Here is an 18,477-nt window from a genome sequence, read left to right as displayed (position 1 = left end):
CATGTGTCATAGAGAGTTGTTGCTTTTTACACCAGCAAGTACTGGTATCAGTGAGTCTGCTAGTAATTCTAAAGGAAGTTTTGTTTACTATTGTGAAATTTATTGGCTTCATAGGTGCCTAGGAAATGAAATCCTATATTTTCAAAGAGGTTTAGCTAAGAAATTAAAACAGTAAGTTCTCTACTTCATTTTCCTGGCTTTCTAGAAGATGAGTCTTGAAGTGTTAGCTTGACTTCTGGTGATTACTTTTTTTTTAAGTGAAAGAAAAATCTTACTAGAACATTTGATAATGAAGGGTTCATTTATGTCTAGCTTATTAAGTAGTTCTTTTTGGCTTTAAAAATGAGGTAAAACATTCATTTAAGATGCCCTATATACCATTGTGAATGCTGCTAAAAAGTTAGGTGGTGTTGTAGTCAAGTTTGAACTCTGATAGAGGAGATTGGAGGTAGATAATTATGGGAAATTTCTAGTACTGCAGCAAAGAAAACACCATAGAACTCTTTCAAAAGATATTTAAGTTCACTAGACCTTTAAAGATGAAATGTGGACTTTGATCGTTTTAATTTTTGCTGACATAGTATCAGCAATAGGTGCTTTGGTCATTTCAGACAGAAGAAAAGCAGTGTGAATTTAATGCTTGAGTGTCCTGGAGCTTTCTGAAGTTATTTAATATTAACTCATCCTCTACTTAGAGACGACTATGGGATCCTTGAGACTGCTCCTATATAATTTTCTGTAGTGAAAAGGAATTGTCAAAATCAAGTTGATGTGAAAGATAAATGAATGTATATTATCAAGACCATTCTACTATTTTACCTTCTTTCAAAACAAACCAATCAATAGCAGCCTTGTCATGAAATTAAAGTTTACCTTTTTTAATTTTATTTTAAGTTTAATCAACTTTGATCTCTGACTCGGTATTAATATTTGCCTGAAAAAAATAACTAGATATAGTATTTTTGTAAGTTAAAAATGTTTGTGAATGATATCAGATTCAAATGCAGTAAAAAGTAAATCATATGTGACATTTTGCTATACTTTGTATGTTATTCTAGGGTGGGGTTTTAAGCTTTTATCAAGTCCTCAAAGAGGTTCACGATTAAAAGAAGTTAACCACCTAATAGATTCCGTTATTTTTATAAAGGTATTTTCAGGCCTATCAATGGAAGATTTTAGATTAAGGAAAAATAGCTATCTTTTGAGGGAGTAAAAAATCAGTTGCTTTTAAATCATTTTATTAATAAAAATTAAGAACTGTATACACACTTGCTAGAAAGGCTGGAGAGGGAGATTATTTCATTTTAAAATCTTTCTTAAAGATTTTTGAAAAAGCTATTGCTACCCAGTAAGGGACTGAGAAGGGCAGTGAAACCCCAGTTACTACTGAGAGAGCAAAGCTTGTTTAGAATTTGTAGAGAACAGTCATGACAGTACATTCTTATAAGCATTCAGCTTCAGGAGATTTGCAGGTCTTACCATAAGAAAATATGTGACAGATATGTTCTTGAAATTTCCTTCCTGAAAGTTTTGTAATTTTGAACCACTTTTCTTTATTCTCTAATTTGATGAACTTACAGGTGATTTTTATTCATGCTGAAGACTAAGCTGTATGGCCAAGTAGTTTATCAATGACCAAAATTTAAGTGCATTAAAGAATAGAGTAAATCTCTTCATAATAGAAATATTCAGCTCTGTTTGCTCATGGCTTTGAAATTTGGTATGTAGGAATTCAGTTTTCTTAACTCAGGATAGACTCATACAAACTGCTGTGTTTTATGGTTCATCTCTTTTTATAAAAAGGGGTCCAGTTCATCGAAAACTGAATTCACTATTAATGAAATCTGAATTTGTTGAGCTAATAGGAGGAAAATTTATCTTTAATGAAAATTGATAATCTAGGAGAGCACTGATGTTCTAATGAATGCTTTTCATTGGTTAGAATGTAATGTTTTTGTCTTGATAGATGGCCCAGAGCAATTTTAAGATAATTGAACAGTTCTTTTAGATCTTAAAAAAATTGATAAAATAAAACCACAGTTGAACATAGTCATTCTTTTTTAAATAAAAGGAACAAATTATATAATTCAGCCTGACTCTAGTTTTATGAATTTTTGAACTTTTTCTGAAGGAAATATAACTCTAAATGTTATGATACAAATAAAACTTTTGTTAATTTTTGAAAGATGTTTTATGTAGACTTGACACTGTTAAAATTAGACTAAGAAAATAAGATATGTGTTAATTTTATGCAGCATAAACAGAATTAAAAGTTTATTGACTACTTTTTTTGGTGGGGGATGTCTCAATTTAGGTTTTGCAAATCGATGATGTGACAATAAAAATAAGTGCTTTAAAGGCAATCTTTGACCAGCTGATGACATTTGGGATTGAACCATTTAAAACTAAAAAAATCAAAGCCCCTCAAAGTGAAGGTGCAGAAATAAACACTAATGAAGAACAAGAGTTAAAAGAAGCTGAAGAGACAGCCAAGAATATTCTGAAACTCCTTTCTGATTTCTTAGATAGCGAGGTAAGAAATAATCAGAGCCCTATTATTAATGAAGTGTGATTTTCAGCATGTGTATGTTTATGTTCTTTATGTTTTTTAGGCTGAAGTTTAAACTTGGCCAACATTTAAAAAATTTGCCTTTTGAATATTATAATTAAATCCTGCTTTCACTTCTAATATATCTAGTTTCTCGCTATAAAATTGCATGTGCAGAGAATTGAAGAGTAAACCAAATTGAAATGAATATTCGGGGATGTTGCTATTATTTTTTTCATTTTTTCTTCTTTGTGATTTATGACTTAAGACTTGGGGAAAAAACTTTAAGAAATAATTTTACATTGGGTGGGTGGAAGGTTTAAGATAGGGTATGGGATTGGATCTCTTTTCTTAAGGGACTCTTAAACTACAGTACATTTTTATATCATATATGAACATTTAATTAAAATTTTTTATAGATTATTTTTTTGAGGTGAAATTGATGTAACATTAACAGTTTTAAAGTGAGCGAGTCATTGGCATTTAGTACATTCTCAATATAGTGCAAACACCATTTCTATCTAACTTTTGTTGTTGTTGTTGTTGTTGAGGAAGATTGGCCCTGGGCTAACATCTGTGCCAGTCTTCCTCTCTTTTGTATGTGGGATGCCACCACAGCATGGACTGATGAGCAGTGTGCAAATCTGTGCCTGGGTTCAAAATCCGTGAATCCTAGGCTGTTGAAGTGGAGCCTGTGAACTTAACCACTATGCCACTGGGCCAGTCCCCTCTAATTTTTAAAACATTTTATTATCCCAAAGGGAAACTACCCATTAAGCAGTTGCTCCCTATTTCTCTTCCCACCAGCCCCTGACAACCATGAATCTGCGTTTTGTCTCTTTGGGTTTAACTGTTCTGGATGTTTCATATAAGTGGAATCAGATAGTATGTGACTTTATGTCTGCTTTCTTTCACTTAGCTTGTTTTTAAGGCTTGTCCATGTTGTAGTTTGTATCAGTACTTCATTCCCTCTTATGGGAGAACAATATTCCATTTTGTGTATATACCACAATTTGTTTAGCCATTCATCCATTCAAGGATGTTTGGGCTGTTTCCACCTTTTGGCTATGGTGAATAGTGCTGCTATGAACATGTATTTCTTTGAGTATCCATTTTCGATTCTTTTGGGTATAGACCTAGGAGTGGATTACTGGGTCATATGGTAATTCTACTTTTTTAGGATTCCTCCCAGCTAGTTAATTAACAAATTTAATACCTCACATATTTATCCTTTTTTTTTATTGAGAACTTTTAAGTTCTCTCTTAGCAGATTTCAATTATACAATACAGTGTTGTCAAATATAGTCACCATGTTTTACATTAGATCTCCAAAACTTACTCATTTTATTTTTGAGGTATAATAAAACTTATTCATCTTATAACTGAAAGTTTGTACCTTTTATCAATTTCTCTGTATTTCCCCCACCCCCTAGTCCCTGGCAACCACTTTCCTACTCTGTTTCTATGAGTTTGACTTTTTTTTAAGATTTCCCGTACTTTTGCTTAGCATAATGTCCTCAATCTGTGTTGCAAATGGCAGGATTTCCTTCCTTTTTCTGTCTGAATAACATTTTGCTGTGTGTGTGTGTGTCACATCTTATTTATCCATTCATTCTTTGATGGACACTTAGGTTATTTCCATATCTTGGCTATTGTAAATAATGCTTCAGTGAGCATGAGAGTACAGATATCTCTTCAGGATCCTATTTTTCCTTTCTTTTGGATATATAAAGAAGTGGGATTGCTGGATCATATGGTAGTTCTATTTTTAATCTTTTGAGGAACTTGGATGTCTTTCCACTTATTTAGGTCATCTTTAATTTCTTTCAGAAATGTTTTGTAGTTTTCAAGGCAAAAGTCTTTTACTTCCTTGGTTAAATTTATTCCTGCTATTTTATTTTGGATGCTATTATAAATGGAATTGTTTTCTTTGAATTAGAAGTCCAATGTGCTGTCTATTGCACAACAGAGCCAGGTTGAAATTGTTTTCTCATTTGGAATTTTCTTAATTTTCTTTCCTGATTATTCATTGATGTTGTATAGAAACTCAACTGTTTTTTTGTGTATTGATTTGATTTTGTGTTCTGCAACTTTGCTGCATTCATTTATTAACTCCTGTAGTTTTGTGTGTGTGTGTGTGTGTGTGTGTGTGTGTCTGTGTAGCCCTTGGGGTTTTCTCCATCTAGGATCATGTCACCTGTGAAAAGACATGGTTTTAATTCATTCTTTCCAATTTGTTTGTCTTTTATTTCTTTTTCTTGTCTAATTGCTCTGGCTAGAACTTCTAATACACTATTGAACAGCAGTGGTTAAAACAGGCATCTTTGTCTTGTTTCTGATCTTAGTGGGAATGTTTTCAGTCTTTAAGCATTGAGTGTGATGTGGATTCTTCATAAATGCTCTTTATCATTTTGAGGAAGTTCCCTTCTATTCTTTGAGTGTTTTCTTTGTTTATCCATGAAAGCATGTTTAATTTTGTCATATGCTTTTTCTATATCAATTGAAATCATCGTGCGTTTGTTTTTTTTTCCTTTGTTTTATTGATGTGGTACATTGCGTTGCTTGATTTTCTTATGTTGAATCACCCTTGCTTTCTTGGGATAAATCCCACTTGGTTATGGTATATAGTCTTGTTAATATGTTGTTGAGTTTGGTTTGCTAGTATTTTGAAGACTTTTATATCTGTATTCCATAAGGGAAATTAGTCTGTAGTTTTCTGGCATTACCTTTGTCTGGCTCTGGTATCAGGGTAATGCTGACCTTATAAACCGTGTTGGGAATTGTTTCCTCCTTTTCTATTTATTGGAAGGCTTTGAGAAAGATTGGTGTTAATTCTTTTTTAAATATTTGGTAGAATTTGCCAGTGAAGACATCTGGTTTTGGGCTTTTCTTTTTGGGAAGTTTCTGTATAATTATTCAGTCTGTTTATTGTTATAGCTCTGTTTAGATTTTCTATTTCTTTTTGAGTAAGTTTTGGTAAATTGTGTTTTTCTAGGAAATTGTCCATTTCATCTAGGTTTTATATAGTTTGTTGGTGTTCAGTTGTTCATGGTATTCTCTTATAATCCTTTTTGTTTCTGTAGGGTCAGTTGTAATATCCCCACTTTCATTTCTAATTTTAGTTATTTGCATCTTCTGTTTTCTTTGTCAGTCTAGTTGAAGCTTTGTCAATTGTGTGCATCTTTTCAAAGAACCAACTTTTGGCTTCATTGATTTTTTTTTTCTATTTTTTCTATCTATTTTGTTTACCTCTTCTCTAATCTTTATTATTTTCTTTCTCCTTCCTTTCTTCTTTGGGTTTAGTTTGCTCTTCTTTTTTTAGTTCTCGAAGGTGTAAAGTTAGGTTGTGCTTTGAGATTTTTTTTCATAATGTAAGCATTTACTGCTATAAATTTCCCTTTGAGTACTACTTTTGCTGCACCCCATAAGTTTTGTTATGTTTTCATTTTCATTCATTTCTAAGTATTTTCTAATTTCCCTTTTGATTTCTTCTTTGACCCATTGGTGTATAAGAAGAGTGTATTGTTTAATTTATACATATTTGTGAATTTTAAAGTTTCCTTCTGTTACTGCTCTCTAGGTGTATTCCATTGTCGTTGGAGAAGATACTTTGTATGATTTCATGCTTTATAAATTTATTGAGATTTATTTTGGACCTAATGTGGGGTCTATCCTTGAGAATGTTCCATGTGCACTTGAGAAGAATGTGTATTCTGCTATTGTTGGGGTGGTGTGTTCTGTATATTTGGTAGGTCTGGCTGGTATTATAGTGTTTAATTCCTCTATATCTCATTGATCTGTGTAGTTATTCCGTCTACTTCAGAAAGTGGAGAATTGGAGTCTTCAATTATTATTGTGGAGCTATTTCTCCCTGCAATTCCATCAATGTTTGTTCATATATTTGGAGGCTCTTTTGTTTGTTGTGTATATGTTTATGATTCTTTTTGATGAATTGACCTTTTAAAAGTCAATATTTAATGTGCTTTGTCTCTTGTAACTGTTTTTGACTTACCACGTTTTGACTGCAAAATGGCAGAAAGAAGTCCTTCCTTATTAGCAATTTCTTAAGTGTAAATGGATTAAATTCTTCAATCAAAAGGCAGAGAGTGACTGTTTTGTTTTTATCTTTTGCTGAGGAAGATTCTCCCTGAGCTAACATCCATTGCCAATCCTCCTCTTTTTGCTTGGGGAAGATTCACCCTCAGCTAACATCTGTGCCAGTCTTCCTCTGTTTTGTATGTGGGTCACTGCCACAGCATGGCCACCAACAAGTGGTGTAGGTCTGCACCCGGGTATCAAACCCAGGCCGCCAAAGCAGAGCCTGCTGAACTTAACCACTAGGCCATGGGGCTGACCCTGAGATTGCGTATTTAAATTTTGAATTATTAGCCAAGTGATATACGAACTTTCTTTTGGGAATTGTCCAGTGCCATGGCTTACTGACGTTGCATAGGTAGGAAAACTATTGAACATTAAATTGTTTGACAGTATGTGAATGAATTTTTTTTTTAATACATTAATCTCTTTCTGGCTCAACTAGATTCTGTGACTTTGACTTTATTTTTATCATCACCACTAAAAAATCTAGACTTCTTTGTCCTCTGGGCCATAAGTAACAATCTTTAACATGCTTTAGAGACTTGCAGTCCTGTCCCAATTCAAATTCCCACCATTCATTTTTGGATGGATTACTATTGTCAGGAAAGTATGTCATAGTTAGAAAGTTTTAAAAGGAGGGTTGCATGCAGCTGTTGGAGTTAGACTTGTAGACTTGTGTTCTGGTTGCCTCTGTGTGAATCTTCAATAAGGCATTTACTGTCTTGGCCTTACTTATCTGTAAAATGGGGAATAATGATGCCTATTCAGTGGAATTGTTCTTTAATTCAATCAACAAATATTTGAGGGCTAATCATATGCCCATCACTGTATACTCTTGAGACTACAGTGCTGAGTGAAACAAAGTCTCTGCCCTCATAGTTGTTGTGAGCCCTAAATGAGTCAGTATGTGGAAAACATGCCAGTGCCCTAGCACTTAAACTTACCAACCCCTATATCTTTCTTATTTTTGAGTATTGAAAAAAATTTTGAAATAGTTCTTATATTTACTTATTCCACTGTTTTCACTTCTGTGCCCCTAGTTTAGACTTGTCTTTCATTCCTAGATTATAACTTGTCAATATAGTTTTCCTGAAATCTCATTGAATCTTATTCCCCTTCCCTTTCAAAAACTTTCAATGGCTCCATATCTTGCCTCATTAAGGGTGAATTTCTTTACCTAATTTTCAAAGTCTTTATAATCTGATTACTGAGTAAACTTACTTTCCATCAATAATAATAAATAATCATTGACATTTGCTGAGGATTTACTGTGTGGATAGCACTTCCAAGAACTTTACATGTATGATTTCTTTATCCTGGTAGTTACTCTTTTGTGTTAAGTACTTTTATCATCCCCTTTTTATATACAAAAGAAGTGAGGCACAGTGGCTGGCCCTGTTCTTCTTCAGCGGCCCAGGTTCGGATCCCGGGCATGGACCTACACCACTTATCAGCCATGCTGTGGTGGCAAACCACATACAAGATAGAGGAAGACTGGCACAAATGTTAGCTCAGGGCGAATCTTCCTCAGCACAAAAAAAATTAAAAAGCAAGTCACCAAGAAGTAGCATGCACAGGATCATGCAGCTAGGAAGTGTCAGGGGCTTGAGTTTAATTCAGTATCAATAACCACTATTTTTTTTTTTTTTTAAGATTTTATTATTTCCTTTTTCTCCCCAAAGCCCCCCGGTACATAGTTGTATATTCTTCGTTGTGGGTTCTTCTAGTTGTGGCATGTGGGACGCTGCCTCAGCATGGTCTGATGAGCAGTGTCATGTCCGCGCCCAGGATTCGAACCAACGAAACACTGGACTGCCTGCAGCGGAGCGCGCGAACTTAACTACTCGGCCACGGGGCCAGCCCCTCAATAACCACTATTTTTAACTACCACTCTTTCGTACCTGTATGTCCATTTGAATACCACTGTGTCTTCTTTCTCTTAGTTTGTTTGGTTACTCTTTCTAGGAATGCCTTTTTCTACTTGTACACCTTCTGTTCACATTTTACCCATTATTAAGACACATTGCCGCTCTCACCTCTGGAGCTTTCATTTATAGGCACCTTCCTCTGATGGCAGGGACCATTACTGAGGGTTTTCTGTATTTTAGCACCATGATAAACATTTAATAGATACTGTTTTAATTTTTGGTTTCACAACATTTAGAAGGCCTTTTGATTCTTCTAAACAGTTTTAGGGGAATTGAAGTTTTCATAGCTAGCCTAATAATTTGTCATATAGCCTTAACCTAAAAGGAGGAAACAAAATCTTTTTATGTGCCTTTAACCAATTCATAACAACATGAGTGATTTTGGGATAGCTCATATAAAAATATTATAGGTCAGGCTATGATGTAAGGCTTAAAAAGGAAATACAAATAAAAAATTTCTTTTAATGCAAGTCATTTTTATTAGGTGTCTGAACTCAGGACAGGAGCTGCAGAAGGATTAGCCAAGCTGATGTTCTCTGGGCTTTTGGTCAGCAGCAAGATTCTGTCTCGTCTTATCTTGTTATGGTACAGTCCTGTGACTGAAGAGGATGTTCGACTTCGACATTGCCTAGGCGTGTTCTTCCCCATGTTTGCTTATGCAAGCAGGTACTTAGTCATATCAGTAAATCAAAATCTGACTTGAAGTTAAATTCAGGCTCCCCATGAGTCATATCTATAATATCACTTTGTTGTTGGTATTCTTTTATTCTTCAGTGGTAAGTGATGAAATGAGAAGACCTTACCTAAATTATATCTACCTGAATTATTTGTCTCTTCCTAGATGAAAATGTGGTGTATCTTGACGGGGTGAATTTTATACATAATAAATTTTTTTAAGAATCTTATGCTTTTTTTTGTCAACATATTTTCAAATTGTTTTTCAATAGGACTAATCAAGAATGTTTTGAAGAAGCCTTTCTTCCAACTCTGCAAACACTGGCCAGTGCCCCTGCTTCTTCTCCTTTAGCTGAAGTAGATATCACTAATGTTGCTGAGTTGCTTGTAGATTTGACCAGACCAAGTGGATTAAATCCTCAGGCCAAGAATTCCCAAGATTATCAGGTGGGGTATGTTAGCGAGTGTATGGCAAGGATGATGACTAGCACGCGTGTTACTGTTTCAGTAAAATAATTCCTCATAGATTCTTTGAAAGAGAAGCTACATTTTGATCTTGAGATTTCTGGTTTATATGGTGGTGCATAACACAAAGTATGAAAAAGATCTTTTGGGAAATATGGAGAAAAACATAAAAATAGAAGTATTCAGTGCTAACAGTTTGCTACTGAAAAGAACTTATCCAAAATTCATCACCTTCCCTACCCCGTCCCGACTTAGTGCTTGCTGTTAATCATTCTGAATAGCACCTATGTTATCTAGAACTCATTGAGACTTCAAATACTGGCTCACCTGCTATGTTTCTGATACAAGGAAGGAGAATTCAAAGAATTAAACTCATCTAAAGCTTTTTATTTTTTTTGAGGAAGATTAGTCCTAAGCTAACATCTACCACAAATCCTCCTCTTTTTGCTGAGGAAGACTGGCCCTGAGCTAACATCTGTACCCATCTTCCTCTACTTTATACGTGGAATGCATGTCACAGCATGGCCTGACAAGCAGTGTGTAGGTCTGTACCAGTGAACCCCAGGCCACTGAAGTGGGACTTGCGAACTCAACAGCTGTGCCACCAGGCTGGCTCCTCAATCTTCCTCTTTTTGCTTGAGGAAGATTGTCCCTGAGCTAACATCCATGCCGATCTTTATTTTGTATGTGGGTCACCACCACAGTATGGCTTGATGAGTAGTATAGTTCTACACCCAGGATCCAAACATGTGAACTCTGGGCCACCAAAGTGGAGTGCACGAACTTAACCACTATGCCACTGGGCTAGCCCCTTATTTTTGTTTTTCACTCACAGAAGATAAGTTAACTGCAAATTTTCTCACAAATTAAACTTAAGCTGGGTTTTTTATCCTTTAATATCATTTAATCAAACTTGTCACCTGTTGAAAATTGTGTTATTATTAGTTGCAGATGCCTGCTGATTAAGTTGAAAGTATTTCTCTTCTATTTTAATTAATATTTAGTGATGGCATACTCCATTCCAGTCACTATGTTACATGCTGTTGGAAAAAAGATTACAAAAGATATTAAGGCAAAATATAGTAAAGGTCAGTGATAATAGCTACTAAGTGCTTTAGAAGAGAGGGCATGATCTGTGTGGTAGGGGTGATGAGTGCAGCATTACGAATTTTAAAACTCATTGAGTAGAATTCAGTTAGGCTGTGTTGGGATTTGGGGAGTGGTTTGGGTAGGGAGAAAAAGACTTTTAGTAAAAGTGATTAAATGTAGCTGGTTATACAAGTCATGTTGGGGAATTTTGGGAAAAAAAATCATTCTAGCTAAGAATGTTGAATCGGCCTGTTAGGGCAGAACATTAGGGTAGGGAATTTGGAGTTGGCCTTATTTGCAGTGAGTGACTATGCAGGATGTATTTTGAAAGGGGTATAATGAAAGGGTTAATGGGATGAAAGTTACTTATTAGGAAGATTAATTTGGTGGTCAATATCATGAGCTCAATTGGTGAGAGGAATGGAGAATGAAGAGAGCAGTTAAAAATCTCTATGATTGAGAAAACATTGTAGAAAAAAATATTAGAAAGTAGTAAAAGAGTGGAAAGAAAAGAATAGTAGAAATTGACATAGAAAAAAAAGTATGGGTACAAAAGCCCAAAAATTATGGATATGTAAGAGCTTTGAGAGGCAAAGGAGATGGAGGAGTCCAAGATAACTCTAAGGTCCTGAGACTTCAAAGAAGCTACTGACATCATTTAATTGGGGAGTACTCTCATGGTCAACATCTTGGAGAGTGAGGAAAATAGGTTGGGGCAGAGAAGAAGTTGAACTGTCATGCAGTCTTGAGGCCCCAGCTGACCCCATAGGAAATTCCAGAACTGAGCTAGTCCTTTGAGTTGTCCAGAATTGAGACAAGGCTGGGCCATTGTACCTGTATATCCACCAGTCATTGACTGGACTAACCCTTGGGGAGGAGGTGTGAACTTGGGCAGGGTCCACTGTCTTCAACCTGGATCGCTTCTGTGTCCAGGAACTTTCAGCCTCTAAAACTTGTAGTAGCTGGAGGATGAATGCTTCAGTAATAAAGGGGGCAGATCTGGGCCCTGTGCCACAGCATCCACTATAAGAAGTTAAGAAGGGGAGCTCATTTTGGGAGGAATATGTTAAACTTGGTCTTAGACATTTTGCATTTGGGATTATGGCAAAATACTTAGTTGGAAATGTTTGTTATGTTTGTAGGACTGTATTGTAATCATGCCATTTTCAATTTAGAAAGATTTTTCTCTTCATTTTCTAGGCCTTAACAGTTCACGACAATTTGGCTATAAAACTTTGCAATGAGATCTTAACGTGTCCATGTTCACCAGAAATTCGGGTCTATACAAAAGCCTTGAGTTCTTTAGAACTCAGTAACAATCTTGCTAAAGATCTTCTGGGTCTGTTGAATGACATTCTGGAGGTAAAGAAGTTTCTAATTACTCTTAATGTGTATATATTTTTATCAAAGTTGAATTTACATGTATTTAATTATACATATGTTAGCATATTGTGACTTTACTCATTTGAATATTTCCTTCATAAATTTAATAGAATTTTTAGAATGTTTTTAAACAACATGATATCAGTGTATTGCTTTTTTAAAAGATTAGAAAGTACTGCATATAAAAAAATGTTAATAATGTTTTCTATTATAGCAAGTAAAAGATAGGACATGTCTGAGAGCTTTGGAGAAAATCAAGATTCAGTTAGAAAAAGGAAATAAAGAATATGGTGACCAAGATGTAGCAGCACAGGATGCCAGCACAACTACGGCTGTTTTTCCAAATGAAGATGGTAACAACATACTAACCTGAATATTTATAAGATTTGGTCCTTTTCATCTTCACTGAGAGACTTTTTTTTTCTCCTTTAACGTGTGGTTGGATTTCAGAAATGAATCAAAGATTTTTCTAATTAATCCCCCTGAGAAAGTATATTGCTGATAAGTATTCAGCTTTTATAGTTTTTGTGTGTACAGTCATGCACTGCTTAGCAACGGGGATTCGTTCTGAGAAATGCATCATTAGGCAATTTTGTTCTTGTGCAAACATCATAGAGAACACTTACCCAAACCTGAATGGTATAGCCTACTATCCACCTATGCTATACGGTGTAGCCTCTTGCTCTGAGGCTATAAACCTGTAGACCGTGCTACTCTACTGAATACTGTAGGCAGTTGTAGCGCAATGGTCAGTATCTATCTAAGCATCTAAATATAGAAAAGGTACAGTAAAAATACCATATAAAAGATAAAAAATGGTATACCTATCGAGGGCACTTAGCATGATTGGAGCTGGCAGGGCTGGAAGTTCTGGGTGAATCAGTGAGTAGATGGTGAGTGAATGTGAAGGCCTAGGACACTGTTGTGCAGTACTGTAGACTTTGTAAACGCTGTACACTTAGGCTATGCTAAATTTATAGGAAAATATTTTTCTTCAATAAATTAGCTTTAGTTACTGTAACTTTTTTCTTTATAAACTTTTTTTAACTTTGACTCTTGTTATACTTAACTTAAAACACAGTAGTACAGCTGTACAAAAATATTTTCTTTCTATCCTTATTCTATAAGGTGTTTTCTAGTTTTAAATTTTTTTTTTTTTTTTTTTTTTACTTTTTAAAGTTTTTTGTCAAAAACTAAGACACAAATACACATTTAGCCTAGACCTACAAGAGTCAGGATTATCATTATCACTGTCGTCCACCTCCACATCTTGTCCCACTGGAAGGTCTACAGGGGCAGTAACACACATGGAACTGCTATCTCCTGTGATAACAATTCCTTCTTCTGGAACACCTCCTGAAGGACCTGCCTAAGGCTCTTCATGAGGAGGTGTCACCTTTTTCAGAAAAATGCCCATGGTGGTTTGCTTGGAAGCAGATATGCACCATGTACATTCCTCTCTGTTAATGAAAACCTTTTGATGCTTGGGGTCCAAGTTTTCAAACTTTAAGGAGCTTGCTGAGCTTCTGCTAAACCCTTTACTGTGAATTTTCTCAGGGGTTCTTCTCTTTCTTCTCCTGCAGTTTCCTTTTCACTTGTGTACATCAGTATCATCACAAACATGTGAGTAACGCATTGTGCTATGACGTCACTAGGCGATAGGAATTTTCCAGCTCTGTTGTAAATCTAATGGGACCACCATCATATATACGCTCCGTTGTTGACTGAAACGTTGTTATGCAGTGCATGATTGTACATTTCTCATCATATGACCACGCATACTATCTTAGAAGTTTTGCTTGCTTGCTTACTTTCCAGTGTTCACAGTTTTTGAAATACTGATTTTTGATAAATTTTCTGTAGCTGTTAATGGGACTGGTTGTCATTTCTGTTTTGTGAAAAATTTACTTGAAAGACCATTTAAAATACTTCACGAGGCTATTTTTTATTTGTATTGTTATATTATTTTCTTCAATAGAAAAGAATAAAGAAGTATATTTAACTCCTCTCAAGGATGTAAAAGCAACCCAAGCGTCAAAATCTACGCAGCAGAAGACTATTAGAGGTAGTATATGGATTGACTGGCTTTCTCAGAAAGCTCTTCGAGTTCGTTTTCCAATGAAATACTTTGCAAGTTTCCTTATCTTTGTTTCCTTAGGGATAAAAATTTTTAAACCTCTTATGTATCCTTAAGTTTCTTTTTAATTCTTTCAGTTGATATTAGGTTTTGCTTTATGTCTGTGTGTAATATCAGTGTTACTCCAAGTGCTTTTGTTTGAAAGAAATATGATGCAAAAGATTATATCGCAAAGGACTATTTGGGTTAAAGTAAGATTTTTATTATCAAATGATCAATGATGTTATTATCAGTTGTTTTTGTTCTATCCTTTATATGATTTAGCATTTTTGTACCTTTTAGCCTACTAGTATTTTTCTGAGCTTCTGTTTTCCTTTTTCCCATTTTATTTCATATTTTCCCACCATAATTTATTTCCCAAAGGATATCCAACAATAGGGGATTTGTTGGAATAAAGTAAATGTTGACCATTAGGGGATCACTTGGAAAAAAAATATGAAATTCAAGGTCATTTTATTGTTTTATTATTTTCTTATTACAAAAGCAATGCATGCTTATTACAGAAGAATCAGAAAATACATCCAAGCAAACTAATGTAAAGAACAGTAATAATTCCACCCATGAGCCAACCATTATTTTAATCCTTCAAAAATGTTTCTAGAGGCCCTTTTCTATGCAGATTTAATTTTTCTAAATGGAATCTGACCATAATATTGTTTGGTAACCAATCAATTACTTAAATGCTAATTGCTGAATATTGTTCCAGATTAGTCCCATATTGTTGGATGTTTTCTTGAGGATAAGTACATTAGAAGTTTAAAAGCAAATACATAAGGTTTGGGGAAAAAGTTTCACACGAATAAGTGGAGTATATAAATTTCAACCAAATGGTCATACTGAACAGTTTGGTTTTGATCAAATTGCTTTTAGGCAGATAACATACCATGAGAACGCCACCTCGTTTTTTTTAAATAGCTCAAACTTCATTTATATATGCTGTTTTATTTCTTATCATAAATGAGGTGCATCACAGGCCAAACTTATTTTTTTTAACCTTCTAGATTTCTAGCAAGTAGAATTTTTGCAACCCCAGCTTATAGCTTTTATACGGAACTGTTTTAGAACACGTTTTTGAATTGGCCATGTATATGTTTGAATATTTTCTAAGAAGCCATTACCTTACTAATTAGAGTTCTATTTTTTTAGGAGCTGTTTATGGGCTTAACGTACCTTTCTAACCTTAATTTTCATTAGTTTCTCCATACACCTTGTGCTATAGCCATAATAGTGGTAGTTTTCTTTATATAACATGTTTTTCACACGCTCCTTTCCCCCAAATACATTTAACTAAAATTTGCTTCCTTATAACTTAATTTTCATATATTCCTTTGCTTATTATCAAATTGCCAAAAGGAATTAATAAAATTTTAATCTTGCTTGGGTTCCTTTTCTCTGTGGTGTTGATAATTGGTATTAAAGTGGCTGGGAACTAGGAGGAAATGTGCTGAAGAGAGAAAATAAGGGATTTGGGTAGCCCAGAAAATAGATTAAAAACAATAAACGATGATAAATTTTGATAATGAATTATACTGTCTTTAAGGACGGAGAAAAGTGACAGCTTCAGCAAGGATGAACAGGAGATGTCAGACTGCTGAGGTTGAGGCTGACTCTGAAAGGTAGGCCATGCACATCTAAATATGTAAAGAGCCTATTTTCATTTTTTTTTTTTTTTTTGTCTAGAAGTAGAAAAAAATTGTAGTTTGCTTTTACTGTGAAAGAAACTCAATATATAAAAAGATAATTAGTGAAAACTATAAATAGCTATATCTTGGATATATAGCCTAAAATTCCATTCTCAAGAGCATTTGACTTTGTATAGCTTGCATGCTTTTCCTATTAGTTGGTGTGGCCTTTAGTATTAGGTAGTCAGATTTAATATATTCTTTCATTTTCTATTTCCATGTATTCTAATTACATGATCACGTAGGTATTACTCCTCTGATCGTGAATTAACGTACTTTTGAGATTTGGATTTGAGTTCTCTACATTTACAATGATAAAATAATTCTGCCTATAATTTGGATATATTGGTGGTACAGTATTTATTTTTGGTTTCTGCCAATTAAGCCAGTTGGAAGCTGCAAGTCTGTAGCTGCGTTGCATTTATCTATTCACTGGTAAAATTATAATATATATTTTTTCATTATATAACTTTAGGTTAAGTTTTGACTAAATTTAAAATATCTTTTGGGGAAATTTGCTGTTTAGTGTTTTAGGAATTTATTGCTTAAATCAAGAGAACTTCATTTTTTTTCACTTCTTGAGTTCTCCCCAAATCTCTTTTGGGCAGTTGTTATGGTCTCTGTCCAAGCCTCATTACAAGTTTGTTTTTTGTTTTTTTCTTTTTCTGTATAATACCAGGTTCCATACAGATATCTTTTCATGATTCACTTTGCTGGATAGCCAGTCTGTTTTTTGGTTTTGTTTGAGATTTTAGTTTTCAGCTTAAATTAGTGGAATCAAAATATCAATTACACACTGATAGAATGTTTTCAGAAACAAAAAAAGTTTTATTTATAAATAAACTGTGGTTTTAAAGCTTGTATTTAAATTGGTGTATTTTCAACATCTCTTTAGTGATCATGAAGTTCCAGAGCCAGAATCAGAAATGAAGATGAGATTACCAAGACGAGCCAAAACAGCAGCACTAGAAAAAAGTAAACTGAACCTTGCACAATTTCTCAATGAAGATATGAGTTAGGAGAAGAGATGATGGAGGTGGAGTCTTTGTTAAAAGTCCTTTAAAATTGTGTTCAGTTCTTGCTTTAATAAAGTTACCCTTGTGTCAAAATCAGAAAAAGCCTGATTTCTTGTAGGACTTTCTGCTGTGCGATTCCACATTACTTTGGCCTATTGAAGCGTTAGGATGGCGTCTGTCAATGTGCTCCACAGACCGTCCGCATCAGTCACACAGATTTAATTGGAATCTAAGGAGGGCCTAGGAACTTGCTTTTTAAAACAGGCTTCCCACGCGATGCTTATGAACTCTCCTGTTTAAAATCACGACATTATGGACAGCTTTTAAGTGTAACTAGCTAGTAGCTTGCATTTGGGAAGCTTCTGACCTAGCTGGGGCAGATCCAACACAGATGAAAACACCTCAGAGCACATTTAAAAAGTGACATCTCAGAGGCAAAAGCACCACAAACTGGCTAGAAAGGGAGGAGGACTATTAGAATGAACCGAAGTACCCAGCATCCAAGTTCAGCAGTTACCATTTTGATCATTTGTTTTGTGATTCTCACACTAAAAATATTTTTGATAATGCTACCTGCATGGGTAATTTCTCTTCCTAAAATATTTGCATATGAAAGGCCTAATTTGCTTATGTTTGTGATGGTGTTTCCTGGGTTAGGGAGATGTTCACATATGCATATTCATCATGGAGTTGTTTTCTGTGTTTTTGGCATAACAATATTATGGATAATAAAAAAATACTAGTTGGAAAAGAATGTGACAGGAAGTCCTCTATATACTAATTAATTTGTGAGCACTCTTTCTTCACTGTCAATTTCATTTATCTTCTGAAATTGGCACTTCCCTGACTTAGGAAACATAAACTGTATGAAATCAGTCCTCTTTCTTTCTGCAACACTCAATAAAACACTTTTTCTCATCCCTGTGATAATAACCTTTTCTTTTTATTGTTGAGAATAGATGTGTCCTAACATTGGATCTGTTTTAATAATTGTGCTTTTTTAAGCTTATTTACCAGAGACCATTTATTTAAAATGATGTTCTAAGATGGAGCTAAAGTAAGATTGTTGTGCTTTTTAGAACCAAATTGCTTTTTACATACATATACATGCTTTATAAAACTCAGAAATATAAAAGGAGTCTGAAAGTTACAAAGAATGCTTATTAAGTGAAAAGAAAAGGCAGAAATGGTTGTGATATAAAAACAATGAAAAATGGATGAGTTTTCATTCTCTTGGCTTTGTGTCTTTTACTGTGCTTCGAATTCCTTATGTAAGTCTTCTTTTGTTAAATCCCTGTCGCTTTAAAAATAACTTTGGGGCATGGGGTGGTAAAGAGAAATAAGGACTTAAAAGGTACACAAAATGTGCTGTAAGGAAAAGTGTTCAGAAACAACGAACTAAATCCCATTTACCCCAGCCAGGCCATCCAAAGGGAAGGAGCTGTGTTCTCACACA

The 18,477-nt window shown here is 34.6% G+C and overlaps 1 protein-coding gene across 2 annotated transcripts in view; it reads left to right on the top strand.

The window, feature by feature from the left end:
• Nucleotides 1-17,123, top strand: part of NCAPG (non-SMC condensin I complex subunit G) — a 38,956-nt gene extending 21,833 nt beyond the window's left edge. For both annotated transcript variants that reach the window (XM_014838776.3, XM_070506167.1), the window contains exons 14-21: nucleotides 2,315-2,533; nucleotides 9,059-9,240; nucleotides 9,522-9,696; nucleotides 12,004-12,165; nucleotides 12,401-12,539; nucleotides 14,165-14,251; nucleotides 15,864-15,939; nucleotides 16,901-17,123. In XM_014838776.3, coding sequence (XP_014694262.2) covers nucleotides 2,315-2,533; nucleotides 9,059-9,240; nucleotides 9,522-9,696; nucleotides 12,004-12,165; nucleotides 12,401-12,539; nucleotides 14,165-14,251; nucleotides 15,864-15,939; nucleotides 16,901-17,024 — 1,164 coding nt within the window. In that variant the 3' untranslated portion in view covers nucleotides 17,025-17,123. The remainder of the gene's footprint in view (nucleotides 1-2,314; nucleotides 2,534-9,058; nucleotides 9,241-9,521; nucleotides 9,697-12,003; nucleotides 12,166-12,400; nucleotides 12,540-14,164; nucleotides 14,252-15,863; nucleotides 15,940-16,900) is intronic.
• The last annotated feature ends 1,354 nt before the right edge of the window (nucleotides 17,124-18,477 follow it).

Source organism: Equus asinus, chromosome 3 (assembly GCF_041296235.1).
Source record: "Equus asinus isolate D_3611 breed Donkey chromosome 3, EquAss-T2T_v2, whole genome shotgun sequence".
NCBI lineage: Eukaryota > Metazoa > Chordata > Mammalia > Perissodactyla > Equidae > Equus > Equus asinus.
This window is presented reverse-complemented; position numbering and strand designations above follow the sequence as displayed.